At 41.7% G+C, this 15,962-nt stretch overlaps 1 protein-coding gene across 1 annotated transcript in view; it reads right to left on the reverse strand.

The window, feature by feature from the left end:
* OSBPL11 (oxysterol binding protein like 11) overlaps positions 1–11,810 on the reverse strand; it is an 81,264-nt gene extending 69,454 nt beyond the window's left edge. The window contains exon 1 of the mRNA XM_017516439.2: positions 10,923–11,810. Coding sequence (XP_017371928.1) covers positions 10,923–11,101 — 179 coding nt within the window. The 5' untranslated portion in view covers positions 11,102–11,810. The remainder of the gene's footprint in view (positions 1–10,922) is intronic.
* Between the last annotated feature and the right edge of the window lie 4,152 nt (positions 11,811–15,962).

Consider the following 15,962-nt stretch of genomic DNA (forward strand, 5'->3'; position numbering starts at 1 on the left):
ACAACCTCCACCTCCCGAGTTCAAGCAATTCTCCTGCCTCAGCCTCCCGAGTAGCTGGGATTACAGGCATGTGCCACCACGCCTGGTTAATTTTATATTTTTAGTAGACAGGGGGTTTCACCGTGTTGGTCAGGCTGGTCTCAAACTCCTGACCTCAAGTGATCCACCCACCTTGGATTCCTAAAGTGCTGGGATTATAGGTTTGAGTCACTGCACCCAGCCAATACCTCATATACTTCTCATATACTTATAAAACATCTTTGCAGTAGCCATTTCAGTGAGACCAAGATACCACAGACCAACGGAATGAGAGATCACTAAAAATCTCACTGCCACCACCCCCATCTGAATGTCTACATTATCTCTGTAGATACCTCTTTGGATTTAAACAATGCCTAGTTCCAAAATATAATAACACAGTATTTGTCCATAATAGCATAATCCATGAACTAGGAACAAAGAATGTATTCTTACTTTAGACTTAATCTTTCTAAATTGAAAGGAAAAAAGAAAAAGCAGAAAAGCATTTCCCTTTCTCCTTATTAAACCAGAAAAAGCAGGTAAATGGCACACAAGAAGCAACAGGTAATGTTCACTTTCATTAATTTATTACCTAAGTCAGGTCTTCTTTGAAAAATTTCATCTTTATGATCTAAGCAACAACAACGTCAAACATTCAGGTTTTCTCCTAAAATACCTACAAATATTAGTGAAACACTATTGAAAAAAAAAGACACAGAAAAGAAAAACGTTTCATTTAAGAGATAAGGTCTTGCTATCTTACCCAGACTGTACTTGAACTCCTGGGTTCAAGCAATCCTCCCGTGTCAGCTTCCCGAGTTGGATTCCTTATAATAGTGTTCATCATAATTTTAGCTATCAAAATATATACCTTCAAACTCCCACTGACTACTGAAGCTCCCTGTTGAAATTGAGCACCTCCCAATTACAAATACAAATATTCATATAATCAAATAATTCCATATCTTAAAGAGCTATAAAATCATCTGAAAATTTTAAAATATTACTTTAAAATAATGTGTACTCTAAAATGAAACCACATCTTGAGTTACCAAGAATCTAACAATTAAAAAAAAATTCAAAAGGTATATAAGTCCCATATTTAGTATAGAATCTTCTTAATTGCTGATTTTTTTTTTTTTTTTTTTGGAGACAGAGTCTTGCCCTGTCACTCAGGCTAGAATGTAGTGATGGAATCTCAGCTCATTACAACCTCCCAGGCTCAAGCCATCCTCCTACCTCAGCCTCCTGAGTAGGTGGAATTAGAGACATGTGCCAATATGCCTAGCTAATTGTTGTCTTTTTAGTAGAGACACAGTTTCACCGTGTTGGCAAAGCTGGTCGCAAACTCCTGGCCTCAAGTGATCTGCCGGCCTTAGCCTCCCAAAATGCTGAGATTTCACCATCCCAGCAACCACCAAAATGCTGTGAGCCATCGTGCCCAGCCCTAACTGCTGATTTAAATGGAATCACTACGTACCATGATAGAAAAACAGGATAAAATCCCACTCAAAATCTTATGTTAAAATTTCACTCATAATGAGAAATTAAAACTACATGAAAATAGCATTTTTTAACCTATCAAACTTTTAAATTTGTATCAATTTGAAAGTTACAAAAACTGTTAACAAATTACACTGATAAGGCTATTGGGAAATAGGCACTCATGGCACCATATACCCCAATCAAGAGAAATCAGACAATAAATGTCAAGATTACAAATTGACTCAGCAATTCCTCTTCTGGTTATTTTTCCCCTCAGATATATTCATAAGCTTGCAAGATGACACATGTACAAAAGTTATTGACTGCAGCATAATTTGTAATAGCAAAATGTGGGAACAAATTAAATGTCCATCAATAGAGAATTTATTAAAGGCAGAATGAACTAAATTTATCCTCCCAGAATTCTTATGTTGAAGTTTGAACTCTTGTGGCATTTGGAGATAGGGCCCTTGGTAGATAATTAAGTTCAGATGAGGCCATAAGGGTGGGGTCCTCATGATATGAGATTAGTGTTAGAAGAGACACCAAGAAAGCTCTCTTGATTGTTCCTCCTCTCTTTCAACAAATCCAAACATTTAAGCTTTTCTTAAAATACTCATAAATATTAATTACTGAAGAAATCTGGACACAAATCACTTCATTAAACAATAAGCATAGGAATTGTGCTTAGCTAGGGAAGAATACAAAGATGTTCTCTTTCCTCCAAATAGTATAATTTATATCAGTAATATTTTCAGAATCAACTCGGTGGCTCACACCTGTAATCCCAGCACTTTGGAGGCAGAGGTGGGTGGATTGCTTTAACCCAGGAGTTTGAGACCAGCCTTGGCAACACGGTGAAACCCCATCTCCAACAAAAATTTAAAAATTACCCAGTCTCATAACCTAGTCTCAAAATAAACAAATAAATACATTTTTTAAAGAGTATTTTCAATTCTGCTGAAAATACACACACACACACACACACACACACACACACGCATGCATGCAAGCATACCTATACCAGAGAAGGTAATAGAAAGAGGAGATAATAGTAATCTACAAGCCAATATAATTTTCAAATATATCCTTCAATGAACTAGCGTCTAAAGACTATGAACAAAGAAAAATAATACCGTCTTTTAAGACCATCATTGCACAAATTCACATTAAGCCCCTACACTCACGAAGTTTAAAGAATCTCTATAAATATCTTTCAGACAACTCTGTAGCATAAAAACAAAATACCACCTGGCCAGGCGAGGTGGCTTATGCCTGTAATCCCGACACTTCGGGAGGCCGAGGAAGGTGGATGACCAGAGGTCAGGAGTTCGAGACCAGCCTGGTCAACACAGTGAGATCCCGATCTCTATTTTTAAATTAAAAAAAGAAAAAAAAACTTTTTAAAAATGATTTTGTACAATGTAAAGCTTAACTCAGATTGAGGTAGCTGGTAATTCCTCAATAACTACTTGGTGAAGGCTGACAATTTATGTAATTCAAAAGCAAAATCATAAGAATTTTAGCCTGATAGATAATTTCCTCCAGGATCTAAATTATGTGATTTATCCAAAAAGGAGTAAAAAGACTAACTGGCATATTCCAACCTTAATCTATTTGATTAGCTCTGAAATAGCAGAACTTCTATGGAAAAATATGAACTCAAATAAGCTGTTTTTAGTTATGCAGTGCAAAAATGTAAGGAAATGAAGAAATCAGGGCATACTATAATAAACCACATCTTGCTCCTCAAGGCTTGGTATACTTCGTTAGATTTTGGAACAATATTTTATAGTTTTCAGTTACATGCCTACAACCATCTTTCTCTTGTTTTTAACCAGCATCTATAGTGGATTTCAGATACAGAAAACAAAAACTGGAGTACAGAAATATATACATCAATTTTCCTTTAACCCCTGCAGAGAAAGAAAAAGCAAAGATTTATGACTTTTTCTTCAAATCAATTCAAAGAGGTAAAACCTCTAAAATTGTAAACATTTATTTATCTTTAGGCCAATCTCCTTTTCCCATTTGCAAACAGGCACTTTTCCTTATAATAGTATTGACAGTGGGAGAAACCACAAAATTATTGTGGTCTGGCCACAAAAATTATTTCTATGCTATACATTTGCAGACTCTTACACATTTACTGAAAAGCATAACTATTTGCTAATGAGGAAAAGAGATCTATCTGTTAATATGGTTAGCTAGTGAGGAGGTCAAAATAAAAAAAAGCAGGCCCATCAAACACCCTGGTTTGTCTTTCAGTTCCTCTTTTGGATAGTTCCCTTTTGCCCATTTTAATAAGCAGGTGGCATATTTGCAGATTTGTGAATTTCTCTACAAGCTGACATGAAGAATATAAAAATAATGAAAACATGCACATTTTATAAACTGTGAATATTCACTATGAAAATGGGAAGATCCAGAATTGGGAAATTTGTCTATAAATGGTAAAGAAAGCTCACATCGTAAGAATATAAATTACTCTGGAAACAAAAAATTTGAGGCTAATCTAATAAACTCTTAAATTTAATTTTTCAAAAGGGCTGGGTGTGGTGGCTCATGCCTATAATCCCAGCACTTTGGGAGGCCAAGGCAGGCAGATTACTTAAGGTCAGGAGTTTGAGACCAGCCTGGCCAACATAGTGAAGCCCCTTCTATATTAAAAATACAAAAATTAGCCGAGTGTGGTGACACATGCCTGTGATTCTGGCTACTCAGGAAGCTGAGGCAGAAGAATCACTTGAACTTGAACCTGAGAGGTTGTAGGGAGCTGAGATTCGCCACCTCATTCCAACCTGGACAAGAGAGCAAGACACTGATTTAAAATTTTTCTTTTTTTTAAAAGGTGATCCTGAGATTATTTTGCAAATGCCACTGATGTCCTTCCTTTTCTTGATTATTTTGAAGATCCTCCCAAAATAAGCCTTAGAATTAGAATTCCTGCTTAGATTGTTTTGCATGTGCACATTAATTTGACATTAACTAACAGTACTTTAGACATAGCAGAGCCTCAAAAATATTTGTTACATAAGTTAGAACACCAGTAAACCACAAAACCAACCATGTACCAAACTCGTTATTATCAGTAATTATTCATTCCTGTTAGAGAGTGTATCTACTTCTAATACCTCTATGTAAATATGTAGAAATAAAGTTCTTCTACTTACTAGCTACGTAACCTTGGCTACATGCAATATGTAACTACATATAATATATTGTCTAAGTCTACACCGTCATTGAGACTTTTGTTTATATATTATATTTTGCAAAATAGGGATAATTATGCCCTACCTTTCTGTGGAGTTGTGAGGATTAAATGTGATAACAGAAGTGAAAACATTCTGGACACCATAAAGACAATTTCTACATTTCTAATACCCCATATCTCTGAAGATTGGCTAGATAAGACACTTAAACATTCTGACAATCTTGGGAGGCCAAGGTGAGAAGATTGCCAGACAGGAATTCAGGTCAACATAGTGAGACCCTGTCTCAATTTAAAAATAAAAATATTGGCTGGGCACGGTGACTCATGCCTGTAATCCCGGCACTTTGGGAGGCTGAGGCAGGTGGAGCACCTGAGGTCAGGAGTTCAAGACCAGCCTGACCAAGATGAAGAAACCCTATCTCTATAAAAATACAAAATTAGCAGCTTGTGGTGGCACATGCCTGTAATCCCAGCTGCTCAGGAGGCTGAGGCAGGAGAATCATTTGAACCCGGGAGGTGGAGGTTGCCATGAGCTGAGAAGATGCCATTGCACTCTAGCCTGGGCAACAAGAGTGAGACTTCACCTCAAAATAAATAAATAAATAAATAAATAAATAAAATGAGCAAAGGATCTGAATAGACATTTCTCCATAGATGGTATTCAAATGACCAGTAATTACAGGAAAAGATGTTCAACATCATTAGTCATCAGAGAAATGTAAATGAAAACCACAGTGAGACACCACTTATCCACACCCACTAGCATGGCTAAAACTAAGAAGTCAGACAATAACAAGTGATAGTAAGGATGTGAAAAAATTACAACCTTTCTGTCAGGGGCATCCGAAACAGAGCAACTTCATCTTGAGTGAGGGCTGGGAAAATGAGGCTGGGACTTGCTGGGCTGCATTCCCGGAAAGGTATTCCTAGCTTCTAGATGTTTATGATTAAGGGAACAGATTGATAATGTTTACGAAACAGACTCAGACTTGCACGTGTCCTAATATCGCTATATCTTGAGAACAAAGGCATTCCTAATTTTGCTTTAAAGATAATAATATTGATCCTTGCAAAATGTAGTAATTAAGAAAATTAATCCTATATCACAAACCACTATAGCAAAGCACATCCTCCCCATGATCTTTTTAATCCTAAACATACAAGCATTGTACCTAGGATGGATGCATTCCTCCTCCTACTTTTGGGAACACCCAACTGTCTATGGAGTAACTGTTCTTTCACCACTTGACTTTTTTTTGTTGTTGAGACAGAGTCTCACTCTGTGGCCCAAGTAATTCTTGTGCCATAGCTCCCAAGCAGCTGGGACCCTCGCACCACCATGCCTGGTTAATTTTTGTATTTTTTGTAGAGATGGGGTTTCGCCATGTTGCCCAGCCTGGTCTTGAACTCCTGGCCCTCAAGTGATCCGCCTGCCTGGGCCTCCCACCTGCCTCCGCCTCCCAAAGTGCTAGGATTACAGGAGTGAGCCATCATGCCTGGCTACCTCTTTACTTTCTTAATAAACTTGTTTTTGTTTTGCACTTCAGACTCTTCCTGAATTCCCTCTTGCATGAGATCCAAGAACCCTCTTAGGGTCTGGATCAGAATGAACCTTGAAAACATTATGCTAATTAAATCCTTAAGTCTGCAAAGCCAAAGCCAAGGTTCTGAACAAGGTTTTCCCTAAATTTCAACCCCTCCGTAAGACATAACCTGAGGTCTCCATTTAAAAAATAGAGACAGTAGCAAACTATAGTAGATATTAGAGTTAAAAGTACTGATGGGATACCTAATAGAAATGTTCAGGTAGGCAGGTAGAGTTCCAGAGAGAGGTTTCCTGACTCAAGAACCTATTAGCTGAGGCTATGGAAGAGAACGAGACAAACGGAAAGCACGTAGAATAAAAAAAGACATTGGAATATCACACCAGCCTTCAAAGAAAAGCGTTAACCACTGGAACTGAGAAAGGAATAGTCAAAATGAGTAAAAGGGAAACCAAGAGAAAGTAGTGTCAAAAAACGTTAAGATAGGCTGGGTATAGTGGCTCATGCCTGTAATCCCAGCACTTTGGGAAGCTGAGGCGGGCAGATCGTCTGAGATCAGGCATTCAAAACCAGCCCGGCCAACATGGCGACATCCTGTCTCTACATTAAAAAAAAAAAAATTTTTTTTTAAATTAGCTGGACATGATGGTGCATGCCTGTAGTCTCAGCTACTTGGGAGGCTGAGGGAGGAGAATCACTTGAACCTGGCAGACAGAGGTTGCAGTGAGATGAGATTGCGCCACTGCACTCCAGCCCAGGTGACAGAAACTCCGTCTCAAAAAAATAAAAAAAAGAGCTGAAAATAATTTTTTTTTTTTTTGAGATGAAGTCTCACTCCATCACCCAGGCTGGAGTATGGTGGTGCAATCTAGGCTCATTGCAACCTCTTCCTCCTGGGTTCAAGCGAGTCTCCTGCCTCAGCCTCCCAAGTAGCTGGGATTATAGGTGCCCACCACTATGGCCAGCTAACATATTTGTAATTTTAGTAGAGATGGTGTTTCACCATGTTGTCCAGGCTGGACTTGAACTCCTGACCTCAGGTGATCCACCCACCTTGGCCTCCCAAAGTGCTGGGATTACAGATATGAGTCACCATGCCCGGTCAAAATTAAAATAATTCTAACAGCATATATTTATAGAGAGTAGTAAGTTGGACTAAGATACTAAAAACACCTTTCACTCATATTCTTTGGTGAGGATAGGGCCAACTGCCATAAATTGGGCAATAAATGAGAAGGAAATGGAGGCAGTGAGTATAAACTGCTTTCAAGAAGGAAAGATTAGTTTAGTTTTTGTTATCGTTGTTGTTTTGTTTTTAAACTATAGGGACTGAAGGCTGGGCACCGTCGCTTACACCTGTAATCCTAGCACTTTGGGAGGCCGAGGCAGGTAGATCACCTGAGGTCAGGAGTTCAAGACTAGCCTGGTGAACATGATGAAACCTTGTCTCTACTGAAAATACAAAAATTGGGCCGGGCACAGTAGCTCATGCCTGTAATTCCAGCACCGTGGGAGGCTGAGGCAGGCAGATCATGGGATCAAGAGATTGAGATCATCCTAGCCAACATAGTGAAACCCTATCTCTACTAAAAATACAAAAACTAGACTTGTGTGGTGGCACGTGCCTGTAGTCCCAGCTACTTGGGAGGCTGGGGCAGGAGAATCACTTGAACCTGGGAGGCACAGATTGCAGTGAGCTGAGGTTGTGCCACTGCACTCAGCCTGGGCGACAGAGCAAGACTGCATCTAAAAAAAACACAAAAAACAAAAGAAACAAAAATTAGCCAGGTGTGGTGGTGAGCGCCTGTAATCTCAGCAGCTCAGGAGGCTGAGGCAGGTGTAACACTTGAAGCCAGTGGGGTGGAGGTTTCAGTGAGCCAAGATCACATCACTTCACACTAGCCTGGGCGAAAGAGCAAGTCCCAATCAATCAATCAATCAAGTCTAGTGACTGAGCCTCAAGGGAAAAAACCAGGAAGAGGAAGCAATACAGGACAATAGGGAAAACTGCTTATGACCTAGAGGACAACGAGAGAAATTAGACTGAGAGCCACAATGAAAGATTTGCCTTGGACAAGCCACATTAAAATAAAAAGATATGCTGGGGTGTAAATGCAGTTATCGTGCCTTATTTATCTTCATTATTTATGAAAAGTTCCACATAACTGAATTTTCCAGACACTTAAGCATTTTTTTTTTTTTATTTAAGCGATTTTATTTAAACTGTTCACCACTGTATCATACAGTTCTCTGCCTCTTAAACAGAGAGTGCTTTCCTGGACGACTTAAGGTCATTATGACCATGATTATTGTGCTAGGAAGTAAGGTACCTGAGTCTACATGTTAATTTTTCAAATCTTCCTTGGATGCCCTACATTGTCAGTTGCCATTTCCTTTGTTACATTTCCTTTCTCATTTGTGCTTTCAACAGATTCTAGTATGAAAATCATGGCCAGGTGTAGCTGCTCAAGCCTGTAATCCCAGCACTTTGGGAGGCCGAGATGGGAGAATTGCTTGAGTCCAGGAGTTCAAAAACAGCCTGAGCAATATAGTGAGACCTCGTCTCTACAAAAAGTTTTAAAAAATAAAAAATTATATAACCATTAAATAAGGCCCTAAAGGCCAGGTGTGGTGGCTCATGCCCCAATTCCAACACTGTGGGGAGCCAAGGTGGGCAGAGATCCCTTGAGGCCAGGAATTCAAAATCAGCCTGACCAACATGGTGAAACCTCATCTCTACTAAAAATACAAAAATTAGTTGGGCTTGGTGGCAAGTGCCTAAAATCCCAGCTACTTGGGAGGCTGAGGCATGAGAATCGCTTAAACCTAGGAGGTAGAGGTTGTAGTGAGCCAAGATCTGGCCACTGCACTCCAGCCTGGGCAACAGAGACTCTGTCTCAAAATAATAATAATAATAATAATGCCCTAAGTAAGGGATTAAGGAATAATGGGGGTCCAGATATAAGTATATTAGTAAAGTGCATGGCTTTATGACAACTCTCCCCAGTGCTAAGAAGTTTATTTCACTTTTCAATTTAATTGAGGCTGGGTTTCAGAGCTTGAGTATCAGAAGACTGACCTCTGACTTGGGGCCACCAGGAATTTCTTTATCTTGCTTCCTTAGGTGCTATCAAAATATATCTCTCAAGATCTCTGTTATAAAAAATATAGAAACTCTCAAAAAAAAAGAAAAACAAACAAAAAATATATCTCTTAATTGATAATCTTATATAATCAGTCTTAAGCCACACACACACAAAACATCATGCTGATTCCAAAAGTGAGCTTAGATATCTCACAGAAACTGAATATATTTTCTTATTCTATAGTCACTTACCAATAAAAAGTTAATATCTTCTGGCCAGGCGCAGTGGCTCACGCCTGTAATCCCAACACTTTGGGAAGCAGAAGAGGCCTGATCACTTGAGGTCAGGAGTTCGAGACCAGCCTGGCCAACATGGTGAAATCCTGTCGCTACTAAAAATACAAAAATTAGCCAGGTATAGTGGCACATGCCTGTAATCCCAGCTACTCAGGAGGCTGAGACACAAGAATGGCTTGAATCTGGGAGGTGGAAGTTGCAGTGAGCCGAGATCCTGCCACCACACTAAAGCCTGGGGTGACAGAGCCAGACTCTGTCTCAAAAAAAGTTATAATCTTCTACATTTCACTTCTGTATGTTAATACAGTCATGCATATTTCATACATATGAATATTATTCATGATAAATGTATATCCCTCACAAAAATCTTGGCTTTAACGCCTCCCAAGTTTCATACAAATTTCACAAGCACAAATAAGCACAAGGGCTAAAAGGACTACAGTTAGGCACATAGGAGTTAATCAAAACTTAAGAATTCATCCCTTTAGTTCCAATAGGATGGGATGTGCCAGTTTATTTCATTCATTCTTAAGGTTCTGGACAGTTCTTTCTCCCTACACTTTATGCATTAAAAAAACAAAAACAAAACTTGTTGCCTCTCTAGGACTGTCTTCCTGTTCCTTAAGTTGTTTATTCATGTTAGTGAAAAATTAACAAACGTAGAATTTCTCATCAAGACAGAGAGCACTGAAGTGGCCTGAGCAAAGCAAACTGAAACATCTCCAGGCTCAGGTTTAGTATCAGAGGCATTAGGAGCTCTACCTTTGTCCTTGTATTCAAATTATTTATATGCTTGACCCTGTCCAAGTCACAGATACCCTCAGGGCAAGAATCTTTTCTGATTGAGTTACTCAAATCTCTGGGCAAGTGATTTTTGAGTACCAGAATTTGCTAGCCTCTCCTCTCGACAAAGCTGAGTTAAACAGTTCCTGCCCTCGCAGTCCATCAGAGAAGGCTGGCTTGTAAAGAAATTGCAACACAGACAAAAGCAGAAGTGAGTACAGAATTAAATCAGAGGAAGCACTGACTCTCTGGTTGTAGTGGAAGTTTAGGGATACATTTCTGTATTCCTCAAAAGGCCCTCAATAAATACCTGTTGAATGAACAAATGAATGGATTAAATATTTTAGGTGAGGTCCCAGATCCAAACCAGATGTATCAGTTGCTTCTGGAAGCCAGTGGAAAAACTTTATCTTTTAACAATTGCGGGATGCAGCCTCCGGCATATTCACCCCTAACTCCGCCTCAGGAAATAATTTTGGAGAAAGGACCATACCTGTACTGCCAGCCTTTTGCACTGCCACCACGGCTGTTGCTGCTGCTACTGCTGCTGCTGCTGATTCCACCTCCACAGCTGCTGTTCTTGTTATTCAGGGTCACCGCTGTGGCCAGGCCCTCCAGCTTTCCTTCGCTCTCCGAGACTTTCATTGTGGACACTGGTTCACCCCCCTGCATCTTAACGCCAAAGTCCACTTGCCCTTCTTGAGCGGGAGAGAACAATTCTGTAGCCTCGTAGGTGGCTTTTTTTTTTTTTTTTAAAGATTTGATCTGATTATGATCCCGGTTGCTAAATCAGACGGCGGCTGGAGTGGGACTGTCAAATGGTCCAGAAAAGGAAGATACACATTTCCACTGAAGTTAAACTTTTAAGAGGGCAGGGGAAGCGACGAGGACAGATATCCTTCAGATATGTATTTCTCCTTTCCGGCAAAAGCAAGGAGGAAAAATCATCCGGCGAGAGGACTTAGGTGACATACTTGAAAGAGAAGGCGCGCAGGGAGGTCGCAGATTCTGTAGCCAACATGGCTGGGAAAAGGACGAAGCGCCACGGAGAGGGGACCCGCGGCCTAACCTCGGGGCTGACCCGCCGCGCTGCCTCTTCTCCTCCGGCCGGTCCTCAAAAAAGCAGTGGGTGCCACCAAGCCCGCACGGCGGTTCCCGCAGCAGCCCCCAAGATACAGCCTGGGCCGGCGCACGCAGCCCAGGAGGACGGTAGGGGAAAGAGGCCGCCGGGGGCGGGACGCCGGCTCCCGGGGCCGCCTCTCCCAGGACTAGAGGCGAGCCACTCGGGGCAACTTCCTCCTATGCCCCCGGCCCGGGGATCTCGACTGGGTTTCCGGGAGCCGGTGAGTCTCCCGCGCTCTCTCCAGATCCAAGCGTGAATGCCAGGGCCGCGGCCGCCGCCCCACCCACAGCCCCACAGTGGGTCAGCCACCCTCCTGCTCCTTCCCCGCCTTCCCTTCCGGAGTAGCGTGAGCTCACTTCCCTCGCTGCCGAAGCGCCTGGCGCCATCTTGGGTCAGGGCATCTGGTCCCTGAAGGGGGCGGAGCCTCCGGGAGCTGGTAACTGGGCGACTGGCTGATGGGTGAGGAAGGGACAGGGAGGGGGCCTCATGGGAACGAGGAACCCTGACAGTGAAGGAGGAGGAGACAAAGGAGCCAGTGGACATATAGAGAGTGCCTTTCTGGTGTGTGACTGCCGGCCTTCCTAACCACGTCCTCGCCTTCCATTTGAGGGCCTGTTTCAAGCATTTTAGGAAGAAAGCTCAACAAAGATAACAACGTACAAGAAGGAAGCAAACATCTGTACGTTTTAGTAATTTGGGGGTAGACTGGGGAGGCGGAGGGCAAGCATGATATTGGAGTAAAACAAATCAATACTATAAATGAAAAAGAAGCTGTCATGGAAATTAGAGATCTCAGAACAGACCTAGCTACCCTTCCATACCCCAGACAAATCTTTCACCTTGTTTAGGCCTTGGTTTTGCATTTATAAAACAAGAGTGCTTGTCTAGATTTCTTAAGTCTCTTCTAATTGTTAATTCTAGTTTCTAATAACATGACTTGAGGCCAGGTGCTGTGGCTCACGCCTGTAACCCCATCACTTTGAGAAGCGGAGGTGAGTGGATCATTTGAGGTCAGGAGTTCCAGAGCAGCCTGGCCAACGTGTGGAAACCCCATCTCAACTGAAAACACAAAAATTAACCAGGCATGGTTGTGTGTGCCTGTAATTCTAGCTACTTGAGAGGCTGAGACAAGAGACTCACTTGAGCCTGGGAGGGAGAGTTTGCAGTGAGCCAAGATAGTGCCACTGCACTCTAGCCTGGGCAACAAAGTGAGACTCAATCAGGAGGAAGGGATTGAGGGGAGGGGAGGGAGGGAGGGAGGAAGGAAGGAAGGAAGGCAGGAAGGAGACTACCATACAATCCAGGAATCCCACTTCTGAGTATCTATCCAAGGGGAAAAAAGTTAGCATATCAAAGGGATACCTGCACTCACCAAAGAAAGAAAGGAAGAAAAGAAGGAAGGAAAGGAAGGAAAGAAGGAAGCAAACGTCTATGCAATCCACCAATCCCACTTCTGAGTATCTATCCAAAGGGAAAGAAATCAGCATATCAGAAGGATACCTGCACTCACGTGTTTACTGCAGCACTATCCACAATAGCAAAAATATGGAACCAGCCTGTGTCCATCAACAGATGAATGGGCAAAGTATATGTGGTATTTAGGCCAGGCGTGGTGGTTCACGCCTGTAATCCCAACACTCTGGGAGGTCAAGGTGGGTAGATCACCTGAGGTCAGGAGTTTGAGACCAGCCTGGCCAACAGGGCGAAAACCAGACTCTACTAAAAATACAAAAATGAGCTGGGCATGGTGAAACACTCCTGTAATCCCAGCTACTCCCGAGGCTGAGGCTTGTGAATTGCTTGAACCTGGGAGATGGAGGTTGCAGTAAGCCGAGATGGTGCCACGCCAGCCTGGGCCACAAAGCAAAAAGACTCTATCTCCAAANAAAAAAAAAAAAGAAAGAAAAAAAAAAAAGAAAAGAAAACCGGATGTGGTCATTCACACCTGTAATGCCAGCTACTTGAGAAGCTGAGGTGGGAGAATCACTTATTCCCAGGAGTTTGAGGCTAGCAACATAGAAGACCTGTCTCTTTAAATAAATACATAAATAAATATAAAAGTAGAAAAAAGCTTGTAGGATAAAAATATAAAAAAGAAAAATAGGCATGATTCTAAGTGAAAGATGCAAGACACAAAAAAGTCACATACTGTATGTTTCCATTTATGTGAAATGTCCAGAATAGGCAAATCTATCGAGATAGAAAGTAGATGAGTGGTTGCTAGGGGTAGGAGAAAGGAGAAATGGGAAATGACTGCTAATGAGTATGGAGTTTTCTGGGGGTGGGGTTAATAAAAATGTTCTAAAATTAGATAATAGCAATGGTTGTACAATCTTGTAAGTATATGAAAACTCACTTGGTTTTATACTTTAAATGGGTGAATTTATTGTGGATGAATTATATTGCAATAAAGCTATTTTTTTTTTAATTCTCTAGCTGCCACATGGAGAATTAATTTTAGTGGGAGAAAAAGAGGAAGCAGGAAGACTGTTAGGAGGATATTATAGGGAATGAGGGCAGAAATGATAGTGGCTTTGACCAGATTGGTGGCAGTGGGGATAGAGAGAAGTAAATGCATCCAAGCTGTGTCTGGGATGGGGCTACAGTACTGCAAATGGACTGGATTTGCAATAGTGACACTGCCTTTGCAAAATTATAGTGAAAGAAATTATGACAGTGAAAGAAATCAGACCTGATTTCATCTAGCTTCTAGCCTTTAAGCTGCCCTTGTTCATTCCTGGACATTGGCCAAACAAACTTTGGGGAGGAATTCAGTTCATGGTTTGACTCTGAAACAAAATTGATAATAGCCCTTTCCCAAAAAGACCCCCTCCTTAGGGATCAGTCTGCCTTTGTAGGACTGTGGGAAGTAGAAAAGTTCCTTTTTAAAGTTTCCTTTCTTGTTAAAAAATAAATTATAAGTGTGGTAATAACTCTTTATTAAGCCCTATCCTATGTAGCTGTTAAACATGCTATGCTTACAGGCATGTAGTACTTTCTAAGTCCTTGTACTTTAACCAAGATATCTGTGCTGGACGTGCTCACAGGCATGTCGCAGCTCTCCATTGCTTTTACCTGTTTAGAAACGTTTTAAATTATTAGCCAATCGGGTTTAGTTTAGATTGTGAGGTCTGGCTCCAAACAGCGGAGATCAGACACAGCAGTAAGGACAACCCCAGATGCATAAGGGATAAATTTGTCTGTTTTTCTTTGTTCTTTGTACTCTCATGGCACGATGGCTAGCGAGGATACCCGTCTTGCAGTCCAGGAAGTAAAAATTGCTTTGCTGAAAGATCGTTTGTCTCAGTGCTAATTTTTCTTTGTGGCACCTAGCATCTATTTCCAACAAGGACTAACAAATAGTTACAAGATTAGAAAGTACAGCTTAACGGTCGTGCAGCCTCTGGCTCCAAGAGTCTGAACCTCCCCAAATTGCTGCTGGGGATACATCACTATTGTAAAACCTAAGAGCCGTGCTTGAGATATTTTGCAGATCCTGCGCTCGATGGATCAGCTGACACTACCCAGACCCACAATCTGGCTCAACCAGTTCTTCCATCCCACCCAAGAATAGAAAACAGCCAGAAAACCTCACTTCGACCCCCTATGATTCCATCTCCAACCTGACCAATCAGCACTCCTCACTTCCAAAGCCTGCACCCCTCCCCCCAAAAAAATCTGATGGCTGAATGCTCAGGGAGACCGATTTGAGTAATAATAGAACTCTGGTCTCCAGTGCTGCATGAATTACTCTTTCTCCACTGCAATTCTTCTGTCTTGATAAATCGGCTCTGTCCAGGCAGTGGCCAAGATGAACCCATTGGGTGATTACAATAGTGCAGTAATGTTCTACTTTCAGTCTGTGCTACACGTGTCATGCATCACAAACCTGATTGGCCCCCTTTAAAACTCCGAATCATTCGAAGACCTTTCATTATTAATACAATAAATCCAAACTCTTCTGTCCAAGAAAAAATGGTATGGAGGCTGTTTTGCTCCCAGTAGTAATGAGATACGGAGACTGGCTCACACTAACGAAACTCACAAGAGACTAATGTAGCAACCAGAAAAGCAGCTGTCAATGAATAATGAAAAATACAGTCTTGGCTGGGCGAGGTGGCTCATGCCTGTAATCTCAGCACTTTGGAAGGCCAAGGCGGGCAGATCATTTGAGCTCAGGAGTTTGAGACCAGACTGGGCGACATGGCAAAACCTGTCTCTAGTAAAAATACAAAAATGAGGTGGGTGTGGCGGCCCATACCTGCAGTCCCAGCTACTTGGGAGGCTGAGGCGGGAGGACTGCTTGAGTCTGGGAGGTTAAGGCTGCAATGAGCTGAGATCACANTCTGGGAGGTTAAGGCTGCAATGAGCTGAGATCACAACAGTGCACTCCAGGCTGGGTGACATAAC

The sequence above is a fragment of the Cebus imitator genome, unplaced genomic scaffold (assembly GCF_001604975.1).
Source record: "Cebus imitator isolate Cc_AM_T3 unplaced genomic scaffold, Cebus_imitator-1.0 Scaffold588, whole genome shotgun sequence".
Classification (NCBI taxonomy): domain Eukaryota; kingdom Metazoa; phylum Chordata; class Mammalia; order Primates; family Cebidae; genus Cebus; species Cebus imitator.